This window comes from Triticum dicoccoides, chromosome 7A, assembly GCF_002162155.2.
Source record: "Triticum dicoccoides isolate Atlit2015 ecotype Zavitan chromosome 7A, WEW_v2.0, whole genome shotgun sequence".
NCBI lineage: Eukaryota > Viridiplantae > Streptophyta > Magnoliopsida > Poales > Poaceae > Triticum > Triticum dicoccoides.
The window spans coordinates 5,946,613-5,962,824 of record NC_041392.1 but is presented as its reverse complement, the minus strand read 5'-3'; the positions used below and the strand labels follow the sequence as shown (position 1 = coordinate 5,962,824).

At 46.1% G+C, this 16,212-nt stretch overlaps 2 protein-coding genes across 3 annotated transcripts; both read left to right on the top strand.

Annotated features, from left to right (window-relative positions):
- On the top strand, nucleotides 1-6,378 carry LOC119328651. Of its 2 annotated transcripts, none has more exons than XM_037601629.1 (11): nucleotides 1-74; nucleotides 206-463; nucleotides 582-683; nucleotides 780-979; nucleotides 1,370-1,551; nucleotides 1,641-1,746; nucleotides 1,830-2,119; nucleotides 2,573-2,944; nucleotides 3,594-3,678; nucleotides 3,891-5,375; nucleotides 5,844-6,378. In XM_037601629.1, the coding sequence occupies exons 2-11, from the start codon at nucleotides 444-446 to the stop codon at nucleotides 6,008-6,010; spliced, it is 3,009 nt and encodes a 1,002-aa protein (XP_037457526.1). In that variant the 5' UTR covers nucleotides 1-74; nucleotides 206-443; the 3' UTR covers nucleotides 6,011-6,378. The 2 variants fall into 2 exon arrangements, with proteins under 2 accessions (XP_037457526.1, XP_037457527.1); XM_037601630.1 differs by having other exon boundaries at nucleotides 585-683; nucleotides 5,844-6,010.
- A 435-nt stretch (nucleotides 6,379-6,813) lies between these two features.
- Nucleotides 6,814-8,884, top strand: LOC119332155 (putative septum site-determining protein minD homolog, chloroplastic). The gene is made up of 2 exons (XM_037605321.1): nucleotides 6,814-7,362; nucleotides 8,207-8,884. The coding sequence occupies exons 1-2, from the start codon at nucleotides 6,864-6,866 to the stop codon at nucleotides 8,641-8,643; spliced, it is 936 nt and encodes a 311-aa protein (XP_037461218.1). The 5' UTR covers nucleotides 6,814-6,863; the 3' UTR covers nucleotides 8,644-8,884.
- Nucleotides 8,885-16,212: the final 7,328 nt, after the last annotated feature.

The following is a 16,212-nucleotide window of genomic DNA, read 5'->3' as shown; positions in this document are numbered from 1 at the left end:
TCGGAGCACCCAAATCCGCCCCCGCCGCCGCCGTCTCCGACGCGTCGCCGGCCGCGGATCCCCGGAAAACCCAGGTGCGCAGGGCCCGGCTCACGCCGCTCCGGGCCTCCCCCGCCCAGATTCGCCTCTGAATCGCGGTTCCCCGTTTGTTTTTCCCCCGGCTAGCTCCGCCCGTGGGTCCTGATGCGGGTTTCGCGTGCTGCAGGAGGAGGATTCCCGGCGGCCACCGTCCGGGGCGGGTTCTTCTCGCCCCCGGCGACGGAGGGGAGGCTGGGTTTCGGCGCGCGGCGTGGGATGAGCTAGATTTCATTCGACCTAGGATGGCGGCCGCGGCTTGAGCCCGACCACCGCCTCCCTCCCTCTCGCCCCGGTTAATTATTTGCTACTGCTGCTGACAGAGATTTTAGCCTAGCCCCTAGAGCCTAGAGGTGTTGCTGTTGGCGATGAGCTCCGAGGCCCCCAAGTGAGCACCACTCATCACTATGCCCTGCGTTGTCTGTTGCTGCCAGGGTGCTAGAGACTCCCCTTCATCTGATTTGCTGATCCGCTGCGCCGATTGCGTGTTTGTCTGTCTGTGCCAGCAGGAACATGAGGACGGTCTACTCGAGGGAGTTCCTCATCTCGATCGGCGAGTCTGACCGCTGCAAGAATCTGCCCCCCGGCGTCAACCTGTCGCTCCTCAAGTACGCCTGTCGCTTTGCCCTCCTTGTTTGTGTAACTTCTTTCATTTGTCTGCGGCGTTCAGGTGGCGACAACCTTTTATCTCTGTCTTTGAGCAGTGAGCTGCAGGAGGCGTCGTCGGTGGCGTACGAGAGGGGCAACAGGGGCCAGTACACGACGCCCCTGGGAAGGTCCGACGGTTCCGGGGGTTACACTTACTCGTCGCGTGGCGGGAGCTCCGGCGGAAGGTGGGACACTCGCTCGACGGGGTCGAGTGACCGGGAAGGGGACTTTCCTGACCGCGACTCGTTGACACAGGGTAAGCATGCGTTCTTTTCGGGCAAGTGTTTGCTGTCAGTACTTGCTTTCCTTTTAGCTCTGGGAACATGTGAAAGAAGAATTAGCTAATAGTTGTTACGTTACCCTTTTCGATATGACCACTCCGTTGGTGAAATAAATGATATTTTGTTGCGTATCAGGAGCTTTTTACTCTGTGTCTCAAAAAGGAAACCTGATGTGCTAGTTTGTGCTTGTGTGTCTGTCGGTGTCGCTAATAATAGTAAACAGATGAAGTCAATTAATTACATTGTCATACTGTTTATATACTAATTTTCTTTCCTGTGCATCCTAACTTACACACTTATTACTTTAGTAGACATGTCAACTGGCATTCTTCTTATCTGCTGTGGTATTCTTTTTATGTCTGCAGATAGGCATAATGGAACCCAATACAAGCGCACTTGGCAAAAAGTAGAACATGATGGCCTACTGGGAATCGGTGGATTCCCTAGACCATCAGGATATGCAGGGCCGCTGGCGGCCAAGGATCGTGGGAATGCGCCTCAGCCAAACAGGACAGCTGAGCGCTATCAGCCACCACGCCCTTACAAGGTCTGAGCTTCCACGCGTGTCTCTCCATCCTTCTTTATATTGTAGATCAACTGCAATTGTTTAGTGAATACATTACACACCAATGACAGGCTGGACCTCTTTCACGAAAAGATGTTGACTCAATGAATGATGAAACATTTGGGTCTTTTGAATGCTCAAATGATGATAGAGCAGAAGAAGAAAAGAAACGAAGGGGTCAGTATTTATTACTGCCACGTATAATGTATGTTGTTTCTGCTGTAGTCATCTACAATATCTGATGCTGCCCTTCTGTGCAGCATCATTTGAATTGATGAGGAAAGAGCAACATAAATCTCTGCAAGAAAAGAAGAGTGGTCCTGGTGATGATATCATGACGATGTTACAGAATTCTACTGAAAACTTAGGTTCCGCAACTAACAGTGGGAAGCCAGATGGAATAGTGCCCTCAGTTCATCAAGATACCACTAAAACATCTTCAGTTCTACCAGCTCCTGCGGCGAGGCCACTTGTCCCGCCTGGTTTCTCAAATGCAGTTGTGGAGAAAAAGGTTCAGTCCCAGTCGTCCAACATTGCACTTGAACCAAAGGTGCACAGCTTGACATTGTTTCAGTAATATAGTTAGATGCCAGCAAATGCATGCAATCATCATCTAAGTAACAGCTCTGTACCATGTAGTTGCTAACAAGATCTGGTATTAAAAATTAGTTTACTGAACCATCACATCTTCTCTGTGATCAAAATTGGTCAAAATCTTTTTACTATTGCTGACAGTTTTTACTCATGTCTAATGGGTTCATCTGTTTATCTTTTACTGACATGAGTGTAATACCAGGTGAAAAGCAGTTACTTTATAGTTTATGATACTCATGCACTATGAGATATTGTTCTGATTTCTGCAATTACTAGATTGATGTGTTCATCAGTATAAAGGGAATATCACTCTTGGGATTCTAGTTGCCATCTCTGTAGCAGAACATGTTAACAATATACTATCTGCCAATGCCATACTGTTTCTCAGTTGTGTTTTGCTCTTTTTTAGGCTCACATTCCTGCTAGAGAGGATAAGTTACCGACTATTGTGCAATTTAGTAGCCAAGTAGAGGGAAACCAGTCAGCAACAGACATCACTGCAAGCAACAAAAAGAAGGGCATTTCTGACAACATTGGTGTACATCAAAAGCACACACTTCCATCTGGAGGCGTTCGCTCTTCAACTGAATTTGTTCCTAAAATTCTGAAAGGAACTGAGGAGTGGGAAGCTGATGCAATGGATGATAAATACTCCATTGAGAAACAGGGCATGTCAAAAAATGGTGGTTCAGTTGGGAAGGACAATTCAATCTCAATCTTGGAAGAGTTCTTTGGCAACGCATTGTCAAAAGGCAGTGGCAATTTACCGACATATGTTGAGGTACTATGCCAACTAATCCTTATTTTGTTGTGCTCACTCTTACGTTCCGACATGTGCGGTTGTCTCATGTGGATCTCTGTCATCTCTGCATATAAGCATTAAATACTCACATATTACAAAACTAAGACCATTTTGTACGGTTATGAGCTGTGACATGGACCAACCTTATTCTCTGAATGTAAATGTGCTGTTGACTGAATTTGCACCTCTGTAATTTTATATCTGATGTTATGACGGTTTTATGCTGTTCATGTCGTCATAAAATCCCAATGGGTCTTACTCAAATATGATCATCTTTTTCTGTGCCAATTCAACAATTTTTGTTTCTGGGGATGAATGGCTGCTGAGATATTTTCTATCAAATCATGTAAGTCATCTACATGTAGTCTTGAACGTTGATAGCTGATGGTGATATAAACTTCTTAGCCCTTTTACTTCTTTAGATGGCATCATACCCATAACTTAACCTGTTATGCGCTCGTGCTTAAAAGTAGCATTTGGTGATCACAGTGCAGAAGTGAAAATATTCCTGGTTATTGCCACGTTGCTGCAAGGTTCTCCAGTAAGAAGGAAGTTACAGATTTGTTGGGCATTCAGATATATCTATTAACTGCCGTGTGTTTATTCTGTCTCCGCCGTCTTTTTTCAGAGTCAACAGCTGAATACGGGTGCTGATATGATGGCCTCTTCTGTACCAGAATCATCCAAATTTGCTCGCTGGTTTCGTGATGAAGGTAATCCTGTTTCATAATTGTGTCATATGCTATGTGTCAGTCAATAGAAGTAGAATCGTCATGCCACGGAAATTTCCTAACAGAAATAAATTTTGTATGCATATCCCTCTTTCCAGTATGCAAAGTAAATTTAGGTTAAAAGACATCTTTACACTTCTCCTTTTATTTTACAAGGTTCTTTTGATGATTTTTTGTATTTGCATATACTGTAGATTCAAAACCTTCAGAGGACTTACCATCAAAGAGCCTGCTCTCCATGATTGTGAACAATGACAAACCAGGCCAACAAAACATAGTTCCTGGTCCAACTTTGTCTGACGGTGCTATTCATCAGAATTTATCATCAAAATTAACTACTGATAAATTCGATGCTTCATCAAGGCTACTACCATTTCCATCTCCTGCACCTGCTGGTGGTATCCAGGAACAGTACAGGCATGCTGGTATCCCAGAGCCACCAGCTCCAGTTATGATGACATGTGAGGATCTTGAGCAGGCGATGCTGGCACAGGTTGCTAGCAACAGTGGTTCTACTCAGAAGAGTGCTGTACAGAGGCATCAGGCTGTTTTGGATGAGCCAGCCACCAAGCAGAAAGTAGCTGTAGACAATCATGCATCACACCATCTTCTTTCATTATTACAGAAGGGAACAGATAGCAAGGGATCATCTCCGTTTGGTTTCCACATAGGATCAGCTGATGAACCACAGAGTTCTGATGTAAATGCCATGGCCAATGGTGGTATATATGGAACTGTTCCGAGTAACAAAACTGAAACTGTTCCGATTAACAAAACTGAAACTGTTCCTGCTTCAGGGAAGAGCGTGACCTTGGAAGCATTATTCGGGGCTGCATTTATGAACGAGCTCCATTCCAAGGATGCACCAGTTTCTATTCGGGGATCTGCATCTAGTCATGAAGGATACTACCCTGGTGAAGAGGCTCTGCCCTTCAACAGCAATGAAGGTGGAGATCCTTTTAAAGAACCAAGAACTGGAATAGAGTACAGGAATACATCATTCAGTGGTCCAAGTCAGGGTACCAGCTTTGACAAGAATGGGTTGGAAATTAATCTGCCTGAGGAAGACAGTTTGTTTACAATGAATGACTCTTTCGGTGTTCGAAAGCCTGATATGTTGCCATCACTGAGATCCGGTAGGGTGGAGGTGCAATTACCGGAGAAGGCAGTTGATGATCTTAACTATAAGCTTCAAAGCCTTGTGCCTGGTGATGTAGAACCTGCTCAAGTACTTGGTCCTGATGCTCTGGGGCCTCGTTCCCATGAACAGCGTTATCAGGTTGAGTCCCAGAATCTTTACCATCTTCTACAGGGTGGTAGGCAACCTGCACTGGCTCCTCGTCCGATGCTGGATCACGTTGGTAATAGGAGTCAGCAAGCCCCATTTGACATGCCACAAGCGATACGGCATGATCCCCGTCGTTCCTTCCCACCTAACATGAATCCTATGCAACACACACTAAATGCTCCAGGGGTCCCTCATGTAGATCCTGCTGCCCATCATCTTATGCTGCAGCGCATGAGTGGGAGTTTTCCAGCAGAAGGCTTGCCAAGAGGTGTTCTGCCATCTCAGCCTGTGCATCAGGCGGCTGGTTATAGACCTGAGATGAACAATGTAAATAATTTCCATATGCACCCTTGCCAGCCCAGCTATGGTGACTTTGGACTGATGCCGCCAGGTAAGAGTCTGTACAAGTTCATTTTGTACTTTGTGTTGCAGTTTATTCCGTCACTGTTTGGTTTGTTTCAAAGTTTTGATGGCAGAGAGGCTCTGGCCTGCTGTTGGTGACTAAGACAAGAACGATCTGTTTAGTTCCAAAATCTGACTTCTCTTAGTATTACATTCCACAAAACCCACTCATTCAAGTTGTGCCTGACATTTTACCAATCTGAATTGGTTGATTGGAGTTGAATTCTACATCCTTTTGGTGGTTATGATCTTTCATCGGAACTTCATTTACTGTTAAAACATGAAAAGACAATCATTTATACTCAAAGTTAAAGGTAGTTTACTATCTCCTTGTTTCTCCCTGATTTCAGGGAAATGGTTTCTTGTTTTTCCAGTTTGAATTAGCAGACACGTGACATCCAAACCGTTCAGTTTTATCCTGAATTTATTATGATCGAACTCTGTTTTCTTTATGTAGGTCCATCGGGTCCAGAGGTGCGAGGCAACCACCCAGACGCCTTTGAGAGGTTGATGCAGATGGAGCTCACAGCAAGATCAAAGCAGATACATCCAGCCATGGCCGGTCCTGTGCCTGGTGGCAGCATGTACGGGCCTGAGCTGGACATGAACCTGAGATACAGATGAAGAACGTCTCTGTTGTGCCTGTCGTCGCCATTCCCTGTTACCCAAACAAACCACCATGTTCTGTGTCCATGAACTTGCGCTAGCGTTTGCGGTTGCTACAAGATAAGATAGCTCGTCGGGGAGGAAGTGTCGCTGGTGCGGGCGTGCGCCATGTATGTAGTACTTTGTGTCTGAAATGGTTGGATGGGCTGCTGATGATGATCTGGTGAGGGAGGGAGCGAGGGAGGATACATTGGGTGCTGTCATTGTAGCAGCCACATCTGTACCTGTGTCTGTGTCTGTGTCTGTGTCTGACTATTTGTTTTTCATTTTTGTATAAATACTAAAAAAAGGACCAGATTAACAATAACATATTTGCATTTGGTCCCCCTGATGTTTTTCTTTCTTTTTTGAGGAAAAACTAACCATTCACATCAACCGGGATAAAAGGCTGTGACACAAAGTTAAAATCCAAAAAATAAATTAAAAAGACCAATATATCGATGGATGTCAGCCTTGGACAATACTGTGTTTTTTAGCCCAACAAAGTGGGAGAAATGCACCTCATGCTGAACTTGATGGTGTTATTAGTTGGTTGGGGTAAAATGCTTGCGGAAATCTGTGACATGAAGTTAAAAGCTGATCATCACAAAACCAAATTGTGTACATTTAGATCAATCTTAAAGGACAAATTTTATGTAGCTTATAACAAAGAAAAAAAGCAGTGCCATTTTAACCTTGTTTTTGTGAGGGTAAAATGGGAATTTGTTTTTTGACTGTGTTGGAGTCTAGTGTTGGTTCCCATCAGCCATGGGCGCAGCCGCCACCCCCGCCTCCTCGTGAGATCCTCCCGAAACCCTAGCCGCCGCGCCCAATGGCGTTCGCGCCGCGGCTCCTGCTGCCGCCACGGCCCCCCTTGCCCGCTCCGGCGCGGGCCTCCGCGCGCCACAACGGCGGCGGGGGGCGCACGGCGCCGGAGCTGTCGGGCCCGACGCCGCGGGTGGTGGTGGTGACCTCGGGCAAGGGCGGCGTGGGGAAGACCACCACCACGGCCAACCTGGCCGCCTCCCTGGCGCGGCTGGGGCTCCCCGTGGTGGCCGTGGACGCCGACGCGGGCCTCCGGAACCTCGACCTGCTGCTGGGGCTGGAGAACCGGGTGAACCTGACCGCCGCCGACGTGCTCGCCGGCGACTGCCGCCTCGACCAGGCCCTCGTCCGCCACCGCTCCCTCCGGGGCCTCCACCTGCTCTGCCTCTCCAAGCCCCGCTCCAAGCTGCCCCTCGCCTTCGGCTCCAAGACCCTCACCTGGGTCGCCGACGCCCTCCGCCGCGGCGCCGACCCGCCCGCCTTCATCCTCATCGACTGCCCTGCAGGTCCGGCCTCGCCGCTCGCCGCATTTTTTGCTCGCGTGAATTCCGCATTTGCATCGCCCTGATGAGTCAAAATTGCAATTAGCTCATTTGTTCAACACAATCTTATCAGTATGATTCTACCATGAATCCATTACCCATGATATTCTCTAGTGTAGTTCAGTTGATTAATCGTATGATTATACCGTAATACCTCTACACTCTAGTACCGATTACTCTTATAAAATGGACAGCGTCGTGTAATAACCAGTATGGTTGATTGTCAGTGTTCTGTGCCCCTTGATTTGCTTGAGGAATGCAGCTACTGCTGTTTGTTCACCCCTCCCTAGATCATAAGGATTTCAGAGCCAGGACTTGTTCTGAATCTCTGATTGTTTCATGATGCGTGTGCACTTGGCCGGTATGGGGATGGTATCTGGATTTGTCAGATTTGAGCCATTTATCGGGTTATTCTTACAACAGTGTATCTTAGTTTTGCATTTTCTTACTGCTGTTCTCAAGCAGCATTATTCAAGTTTCACTGCTTGAACTTGTCCCCGCCGTTTTAACAAACTGCCTGGTGGCTAGTAGGATCATGTATCTGTAATGTACTCCCTCCGTTCCAAATTACTCGTCGTGGTTTTAGTTCAAATTAAACTAAAACCACGACGAGTAATTTGGAACGGAGGGAGTAGCAGTGAACATTTGCATGATTCTGTAGTATAATTTGCATCATCAGTAACAGTTCTACAAGAAGTCTGATTCCTTCCCAGCCTCTGCAGTTTGCATTCAACCCTGTTTCATGCAGTTGCCTGAAAGGCTGAACCGCTCATCTTTACACTGCTTATCTTGAGTTTTTGCCTTGTAGGTGTTGATGCTGGGTTTGTCACAGCCATCGCCCCTGCAGAAGAGGCAGTGCTTGTCACCACTCCTGACATCACGGCACTCCGTGATGCAGACCGCGTCGCGGGGCTGCTGGAGTGTGACGGCATCAAGGACATCAAGATCATCGTGAACAGAGTGCGGCCGGACCTGGTGAGGGGGGAGGACATGATGTCAGCGCTCGACGTGCAAGAAATGCTCGGGTTACCTCTGCTAGGTGTGGTGCCAGAAGATTCAGAGGTAATCCGCAGCACAAACAGGGGCGTGCCGTTGGTGCTGACGGACCCGCCCACGCCTGCAGGCCTCGCCCTGGAGCAGGCAACGTGGCGTCTGGTGGAGCGGGACGCGATGACGGCCGTCATGGTCGAGGAGCAGGAGCGGCCCAAGAAGAAGGGCGGCTTCTTCTCGTTCTTCGGCGGGTGAAGCCTGAGCTGAACCGAGCCGCTGGTGACGTGCGTGGTGTGTATAGAGCTGCGATTTGGAGCTGCTTAGTCGTTTTTCGGTTTGTTTTGCTCTTGTTTTTCCTAGCGTAGCACGATTCATTCGGTGTGCTTGATTCCACAGAGACAGACGGTCTTTTCTTTGTTCTTCCAAATTTACGCCGAACATTAGCAGAGTAAATGTATGTAGTTTTGTGGTTGATTGCTTCTTGCTGTTGCAGTGAGCTCATCTTGTTGGAGTGTTGTTGTTCATGGCTTAATTTTGATTGTTGAACTGACATCCAGAGGAGATGGGAGAGAAGAGGAGCAGAGCCAGGGGCATTGCTCCTTTTATCCCTTCCAGGAACACACCCATTGCAAGCCATTAGAACAATATTTCTTTGTTCCTTTTTCTTGGCATTTGTTTGAAATGTTCAGTTCTAATTTGTTGCATTGTGGGCAAATTTGTTGCATTCTAAAAAGAATAAACATCATGGTGCGTCAGGGCATGCAACAATATATAGGAATTTATAGGACAGTAAAACCGAACCTAAACCCAGCCCCTCACGACCGTCTGTTCACGTGATCTGGCCGTTAGAATTTTTTTTTTGAGCAACTTCTGGCCGTTACCCCCGCAAAAAAAAAAAAAAAACTTCTGGCCGTTAGATGTGCTGTCAGTTTTGTTCTTTAACGCAGTTTTTTTATGGGCCAACTGTGGCAGCTACTCCAGAAGAAATAACTGAGCCCTCTAGTTATTTGGGCCTTTTCTCTTAGCCCAGTTACCAATTTGCTAACTACAGTCCGTTACGGGAATGAGTCCAGTCGATCCGTCGTTGTGGGTGTTTTCCTATTTGCCGCTCGCTGCGGCAAGTTGCCGAAATCGCTAGTTGATGAGTACTCGTTGCAAAGATCTTCAACTTCCCAGATTGCAACAAATGACGCACATGCAGCGCGTCACTTGTCGCAACCTGGGAATTTTCTCTTTTTTCGTAGATCCGTTTATTAAGAACGTTTTATCTTTCAAATCGAGCGTTCAAATCTTAAGCCGTTTTCACTGTTGGATTCGTCGCGTCGAGATCTTCAAAACTAGATCCCATGTTAATAGGTTTTGACTTTTGACGAACAATTTTTTCACGGAAAAACCGGACGGAAAAACCGAACCGGGAGCACGGATTTTTTCCTTTCCGAAATAGGCACGCCCGTACCTCTCACAAAATCACAATCGTGCCTCTCGCGGAAGCAAAACCGTGACTCTCACGAAAGGAAAAAAAAAGATAAAACGAAAGTACGACCGTGAATCTCGCGAAAGTACAACCGTGCCTCTCACGGAAGCAAAACTATGACTCCCACGAAAGAAAAAAAATACGTTTTTTCGTTTCCGAGAGGCACGGCCGTGACTGTCGCGAAAGCAAAAACCGTGCCTCTCGTGGAAGGAAAACCGTGACTCTCGCAAAAGAAAAAAAACACGTTTTTCATGCAATTTTTTTTCAATTGTTTTTTTTGTCGAAAAGCTAAGGAAGACCGGTGGAAAACCAAAACGTCGAAAAAACCCGGAAAACCCCGTTTAAATAGCCAAAAACGCGTATGGAAAATTAAAAAAAATAAAATTCAGAGGGAGTGCGCAGGACGCGACACGTGGCGAATGGCTGAGAGCGCGCCAAATGGCGCTGATCAATGCGAGGCTCTTGAAGGAGTGCTCGTTAACTAGTGGCTCCCGCAAGTTGCGAAGCAACGCACAGGGAAGATCAACGAGCATTCGGGATGGGCCGGCTCATTAAAGGTTTCAGCGCTTCTGGTTTTGTGAAGTTTCTAGGTGGTTCCGAGCCGGGTTTTTCCGGTTATGAAACCTTCTAGGAGATTCCTGAACCTGTTTTTTTCATTTCCTTTTTTTTACTTTTTCTTCTATTTTCATTTTCATTTTTTCAAGTTTTCTCTTTTTTTTTTGAAAAATGTTTGTGTTGCTCATAATTAGTTCAAAACTTCACAACATGTTCTCGTTTTCAAATATTGTACCTAAATTAAAAAAATGTTCACGCTTTTCAAAAAATGTTCAGAAGTTTAAAAATGTTCCTTTTTAATTTTTGTTCAAAATTAAAAAAAAGTTCTTTATTTAAAAAAAATGTACACATATTTTAAAAAATGTTTGCTTTTCCCAAATTTAGTTCTAGGGTTTCAAAATATTTTCTTTACAAATTTTCTCATAAATAAAAAATGTTACCAATTTAAAAAAAAATCCTAAAGTTTCAAAAATATTCATTCTAAATTTTGTTCAGGGTTTCTAAAATTGTTCAAAAGTTCATAAATGTTCCTGGTTTTTCGAATTTTGTTCACAAGTTTAAAAGTTCATAAATGGGCCCCTTGTGGCTCCCCTGACGTACTTCTTCCGCCTATATATCTCCATATACCCTAAAAACATCCAGGAGCACAATAGATCGAGAGTTCCGCCGCCAGAAGTCTCTGTAGCCACCGAAAGCCAATCTTGACCCATTCCGGCTCCCTGCCGGAGGGAGGAATCCCTCTCCAGTGGCCATCTTCATCATCCCGGTGCTCTCCATGATGAGGAGGGAGTAGTTCTCCCTCGGGGCTGAGGGTATGTACCAGTAGCTATGTGTTTGATCTCTCTCTCTCTCTCTCTCTCTCTCTCTCTCTCTCTCTCTCGTGTTCTTGAGGTGATACGATCTTGATGTATCGCGAGCTTTGCTATTATATTTGGATCCTATGATGTTTTCTCCCCCTCTACTCTCTTGTAATGGATTGAGTTTTCTCTTTGAAGTTATCTTGTCGGATTGAGTCTTTAAAGATTTGAGAACACTTGATGTATGTCTTGCCGTGCGTATCTGTGGTGACAATGGGATATCACGTGATTCACTTGATGTATGTTTGGTGATCAACTTGCAGGTTCCGCCCATGAACCTATGCATAGGGGTTGGCACACGTTTTCGTCGTGATTCTCCGGTAGAAACTTTGGAGCACTCTTTGAGGTCCTATGTGTTGGTTGAATAGATGAATCTGAGATTGTGTGATGCATATCGTATAATCATACCCACGGATACTTGAGGTGACATTGGAGTATCTAGGTGACATTAGGGTTTTGGTTGATTTGTGCCTTAAGGTGTTATTCTAGTACGAACTCTAGGGCTGTTTGTGACACTCATAGGAATAGCCCAACGGATTGATCGGAAAGAATAACTTTGAGGTGGTTTCGTACCCTACCATAATCTCTTCGTTTGTTCTCCGCTATTAGTGACTTTGGAGTGACTCTTTGTTGCATGTTCAGGGATAGTTATATGATCCAATTATGTTATTATTGTTGAGAGGACTTGCACTAGTGAAAGTATGAACCCTGGGCCTTGTTTCAACGCATTGCAATACCGTTTACGCTCACTTTTATCATTCGTTGCCTTGCTGTTTTTATATTTTTCAGATTACAAAAACTATTATCTACCATCCATATACCACTTGTATCACCATCTCTTCGCCGAACTAGTGCACCTATACAATTTACCATTGTATTGGGTGTGTTGGGGACACAAGAGACTCTTTGTTATTTGGTTGCAGGTTTGATTGAGAGAGACCATCTTCATCCTACGCCTCCTACGGATTGATAAACTTTAGGTCATCCACTTGAGGGAAATTGGCCACTGTCCTACAAACCTCTGCATTTGGAGGCCCAACAACGTCTACAAGAAGAAGGTTGTGTAGTAGACATCATCATGTTTCATGAATAAGATGGTGTCGTCAGCATACTGCAAGATAGAGACTCCTCCATTGACCAGATGAGGAACTAAACCCTCTACCTGACCATGTTGTTTGGCTCTGCCAATAAGAATGGCCAACATATCGGCCACTATATTAAATAAGAGATGAGACATGGAATCTCCTTGTCTCAAACCCTTATGTGTCTGGAAGTAATGACCGATATCATCATTAATCTTGATTCCGACACTACCATTCTGGACTTGAGAACCCACTTGGTTCCACCAAGCCTCACTAAATCCTTTCATGCGCATTGCCTACTGAAGGAAGGGCCATTTAACTTTATCATATGCATTCTTTTTTGGATAACAGTGTAATCAGGCCAAAATTAAGATGAAACAGCTCGAGATGGCCACTAAAGGAGTCATGAAACATAGGCATAAGATCATTCTTAGTAATATGCCAACATTTCTTATAGAATTCAGCTGGAAACCCATCTGGTCCCTGTGCTTTATTAGGTTTCATTTGTGAGATGGCATTCAAAACCTCCTTCTCAGTAAATGGTGCAGATAGAATATCATTCTCCTCTACCTAAAGTTGAGGTATATCTCCAAAAACAGATTCATCTAGGGCCACCGTGCTTGCTTCCGGATGCCCAAAAAGTTGTTTATAGTAATTAGAGATATACGCTTTCAAATTCTCATGCCCTAGAATTATCCCCTCGTCCTGTTCGAGCTGTATGATTTTCTTCTTCCTATGTTTACCATTCGCAACCATATGGAAGAATTGTGTATTATCGTTCCCTTGGAAAACCTTAAGCACTTTAGTGCGCAGTGCCCACTTGAGCTCTTCTTCTCTAAGAAGCGCACGTAAGCCTTGCTCAGCTTCAGACTTGGAGTGTTGCCTAGTAATCGTAAGGGGATTACTTTCAGCTTTTAAATCTAAAGTCTCAATTAAATGAGTAAGGCGTTCTTTCTCTTGCTTGTATATCCCACTCTCATTTCTGGCCCAACCTCGCAAAAACTTTCTCAGATGTCTGATCTTATTTTGCCACCTCTCAATGCTAGTTCTACCGCTAATAGGTTTTGCCCATTCGCGTGCAATGATCTCCAGAAAGTTTTCTTTCTCGAACCAACCTAGTTCGAAAGAAAAAGCATTCTTATTTGCGACATGGGCAGCCTCTCCCAAGCCTACAAGAAGAGGTGTATGATCTGAGATCCCTCTATGCATCGCATGAACCGATACTAAAGGGTACTTTTGTTCCCATTCCACACTGGCGAGTACCCTATCCAACTTATCATAAGTCGGAATGGGCAACGAATTGGCCCAAGTAAATTGTCTACTGGTGAGCTCAATTTGTCTCAAATCAAGACTCTCGATAATCATGTTGAACATCATAGACCATCGTCCATCAAAATTGTCATTGTTTTTTTCCTCTCTCCTCCGAATTATATTAAAGTCCCCACCGACTAGGATTGGCAAGGATTCATCGCCACAACTCCACACCAACTCAGCTAAACAATATGGTTTGAATTCGGGTTGTGTTGCTCCATATACAGCCAGAAGAGACCATCGGAATCCATCCAATTTGGATCTCACCTGAATTTGACCGTAAAATCTCTCCTAACCACGTTAAGCACCTCGAGTGTTGCACACCGAACCCCTAGCAAGATCCCACCAGATCTTCCTCTAGGAGGTAAGACATGCCAATCAAAATCAATTCCACCGGAAAGAGTTCCAAGGAACTGTGAGGTGAAGTTATCTCGTCTAGTTTCCAAAAGCACAATAAAGTCTAAATGTTGCTCTACCGTTGTCTCAGCCAGGAACCTTCGTTTAGCCAAGTCAGCTAGACCTCTGCTATTCCCAAAGATTCCTTTCATAAGTCATCGTGGATTTTTTTATGCTTGACCCTAGCACTTCTACGCACCGCCGAAGTAGGATAAATTTTCCGTTTCCAGGGTCGCTTGGGCTTCTCCTCAGCACCCTCCAGAAACGTAGGATCGACATAATACTGGACAACGCCCTCCCTCATGGGCTCTACAATGTCCATATTCTTAGACCCCTCCTCATCTTCGGCCTCCTCATTAGGTAAGAGATTATTACAAAAGCTTTCCAGGGCTACAATTCCTAGATTATTCATGTCATCGTTATTCACTGGTTTAACTGATGCGAGGTTCCGAAATATTTCAGAAGCCCTCTTGACTTCTAAATCTAAAATGTCATTAACAGACTTCGCTATCTCTATTTCAGTTGAACCCAAAGTAACCCCTAAGTCGTTTGCTTTATCAATAATCTCATGCTCGGTAAAATGCATAATTGAACGACTCTTATCGAAAGACATACCTGTAGTTGCTTCCACATCACGAAGCATGGCCGCCCTCTTGGCGCGCGCTAGCTGAAGGTCATCCGCATCTGGCTGGCCCTGGATCCGACTGCTGATCCGCCTGCCAGCCATGACCGGATCAGAGACGCGACCGAAAGCACAAGCTCCTCTGTAGTCCTCTCCCGAGGCGTGTGGTCCCCGCTCCGACTGCCTTCCCTAATTGTCGGTGAAGAGGAGCAAGGCGTGGTCAAGCGGGTACCATCAGTCGTAGGAGTTAGAGAAGGAGACCGTGGATCCACCTGCTCAACAGTCTCATTCCCCCCCGCAAGCCGTCAGCATGACGTGGAGATGACGTCGGAGAAGGAGATTTGCGGGCCTCCTGCCCGCGCTCCTGGTCGTGACACCTAGGACTGGCCCGAGGGGAGAGGACGTCACGGGCCTCCAACCCGCGCCCCTCCCCCTAGGAGTAGGAACCGCTAGGGGTGGGCTAGGACCGCGGGCCTCCTGCACACCGCCCCCTCCCACACCAACGGTATCGCGCAGCTCGACGAGTGTTGTGGTCCGGAATCAAACCCCGGTGACGGACATGAACCAACAGTAGGGGGCGTCGCTACCGGTAACTCTAGTTCCTCTGAATCATCCGCCTCAACTCGGTTGCTCCATAACCGACTGGGGGTAGACCACGCTCCAAAAGAACCAAACCGAAGTGAGGTCATTGGTGTCGTGGAGGGAGGTGCCTCCTTAGCGGACGTATCTGCCGTGCCCTGTGATTGTGGCCCCTTAGCCGGTTCACGTGGTGTGTTCTCCGACCCCTTGTCTTGATTCCCGGGTGCACCATCAACCTCAGTTGTATCCATACCCTGAACCTCATCTCCCTCCTGCGGTATCTGTGTTTCCTCAATCTCAAGCTCAAGTACATAGGTAACCCCGGCACGCGTCCACTTGATAACATCCGGTACGGACTCCAGACTGACTACACTGACTAGTAACCTCGCTCCTCCATGTGCCCGAGTAAAAGGCATGTCAATCTGTTCCGTCTTACCAATGATAGAACCCAAACTCCAAGCTACCGAGAAATGATTAATATACTTGTGAGGTGCACCATAGAAACGAACCCAGACCTTCTCTAAAGGTGTACCCTCAGGCTCCTTCTCCTTCCACTCATCAAAAGCGAGGATAACATTGGTGCTCTGAACTATGCACATGCCATACTTAAGGGTATGCATCTGATCCTCCTTAGTGGGAAACTCAACCTTGTAAGTCTGGGCCTCCAACCTAACAAGGTCCCACCGATGGTTGCCTGGCACTAAATCCTACAAATGTTGCACAATCTGTGCCTTAGTTAAAGTCCCATTGGTCACCTTGACAACCGTGGGGTAAGAACTCTCTTGCACATGCGTCACTAGTGCCACCTCTGGTGACTCAAAAAACATGAGCTCTTCACAGCAAACCCCATAGATATTGACCACCAGCTTGGGGCCAGAAAGCAACGGACACTCACCGGTTGTATGCTGCGATCTGGAGCAATAATCACATAACTCGGTGGTACACTCT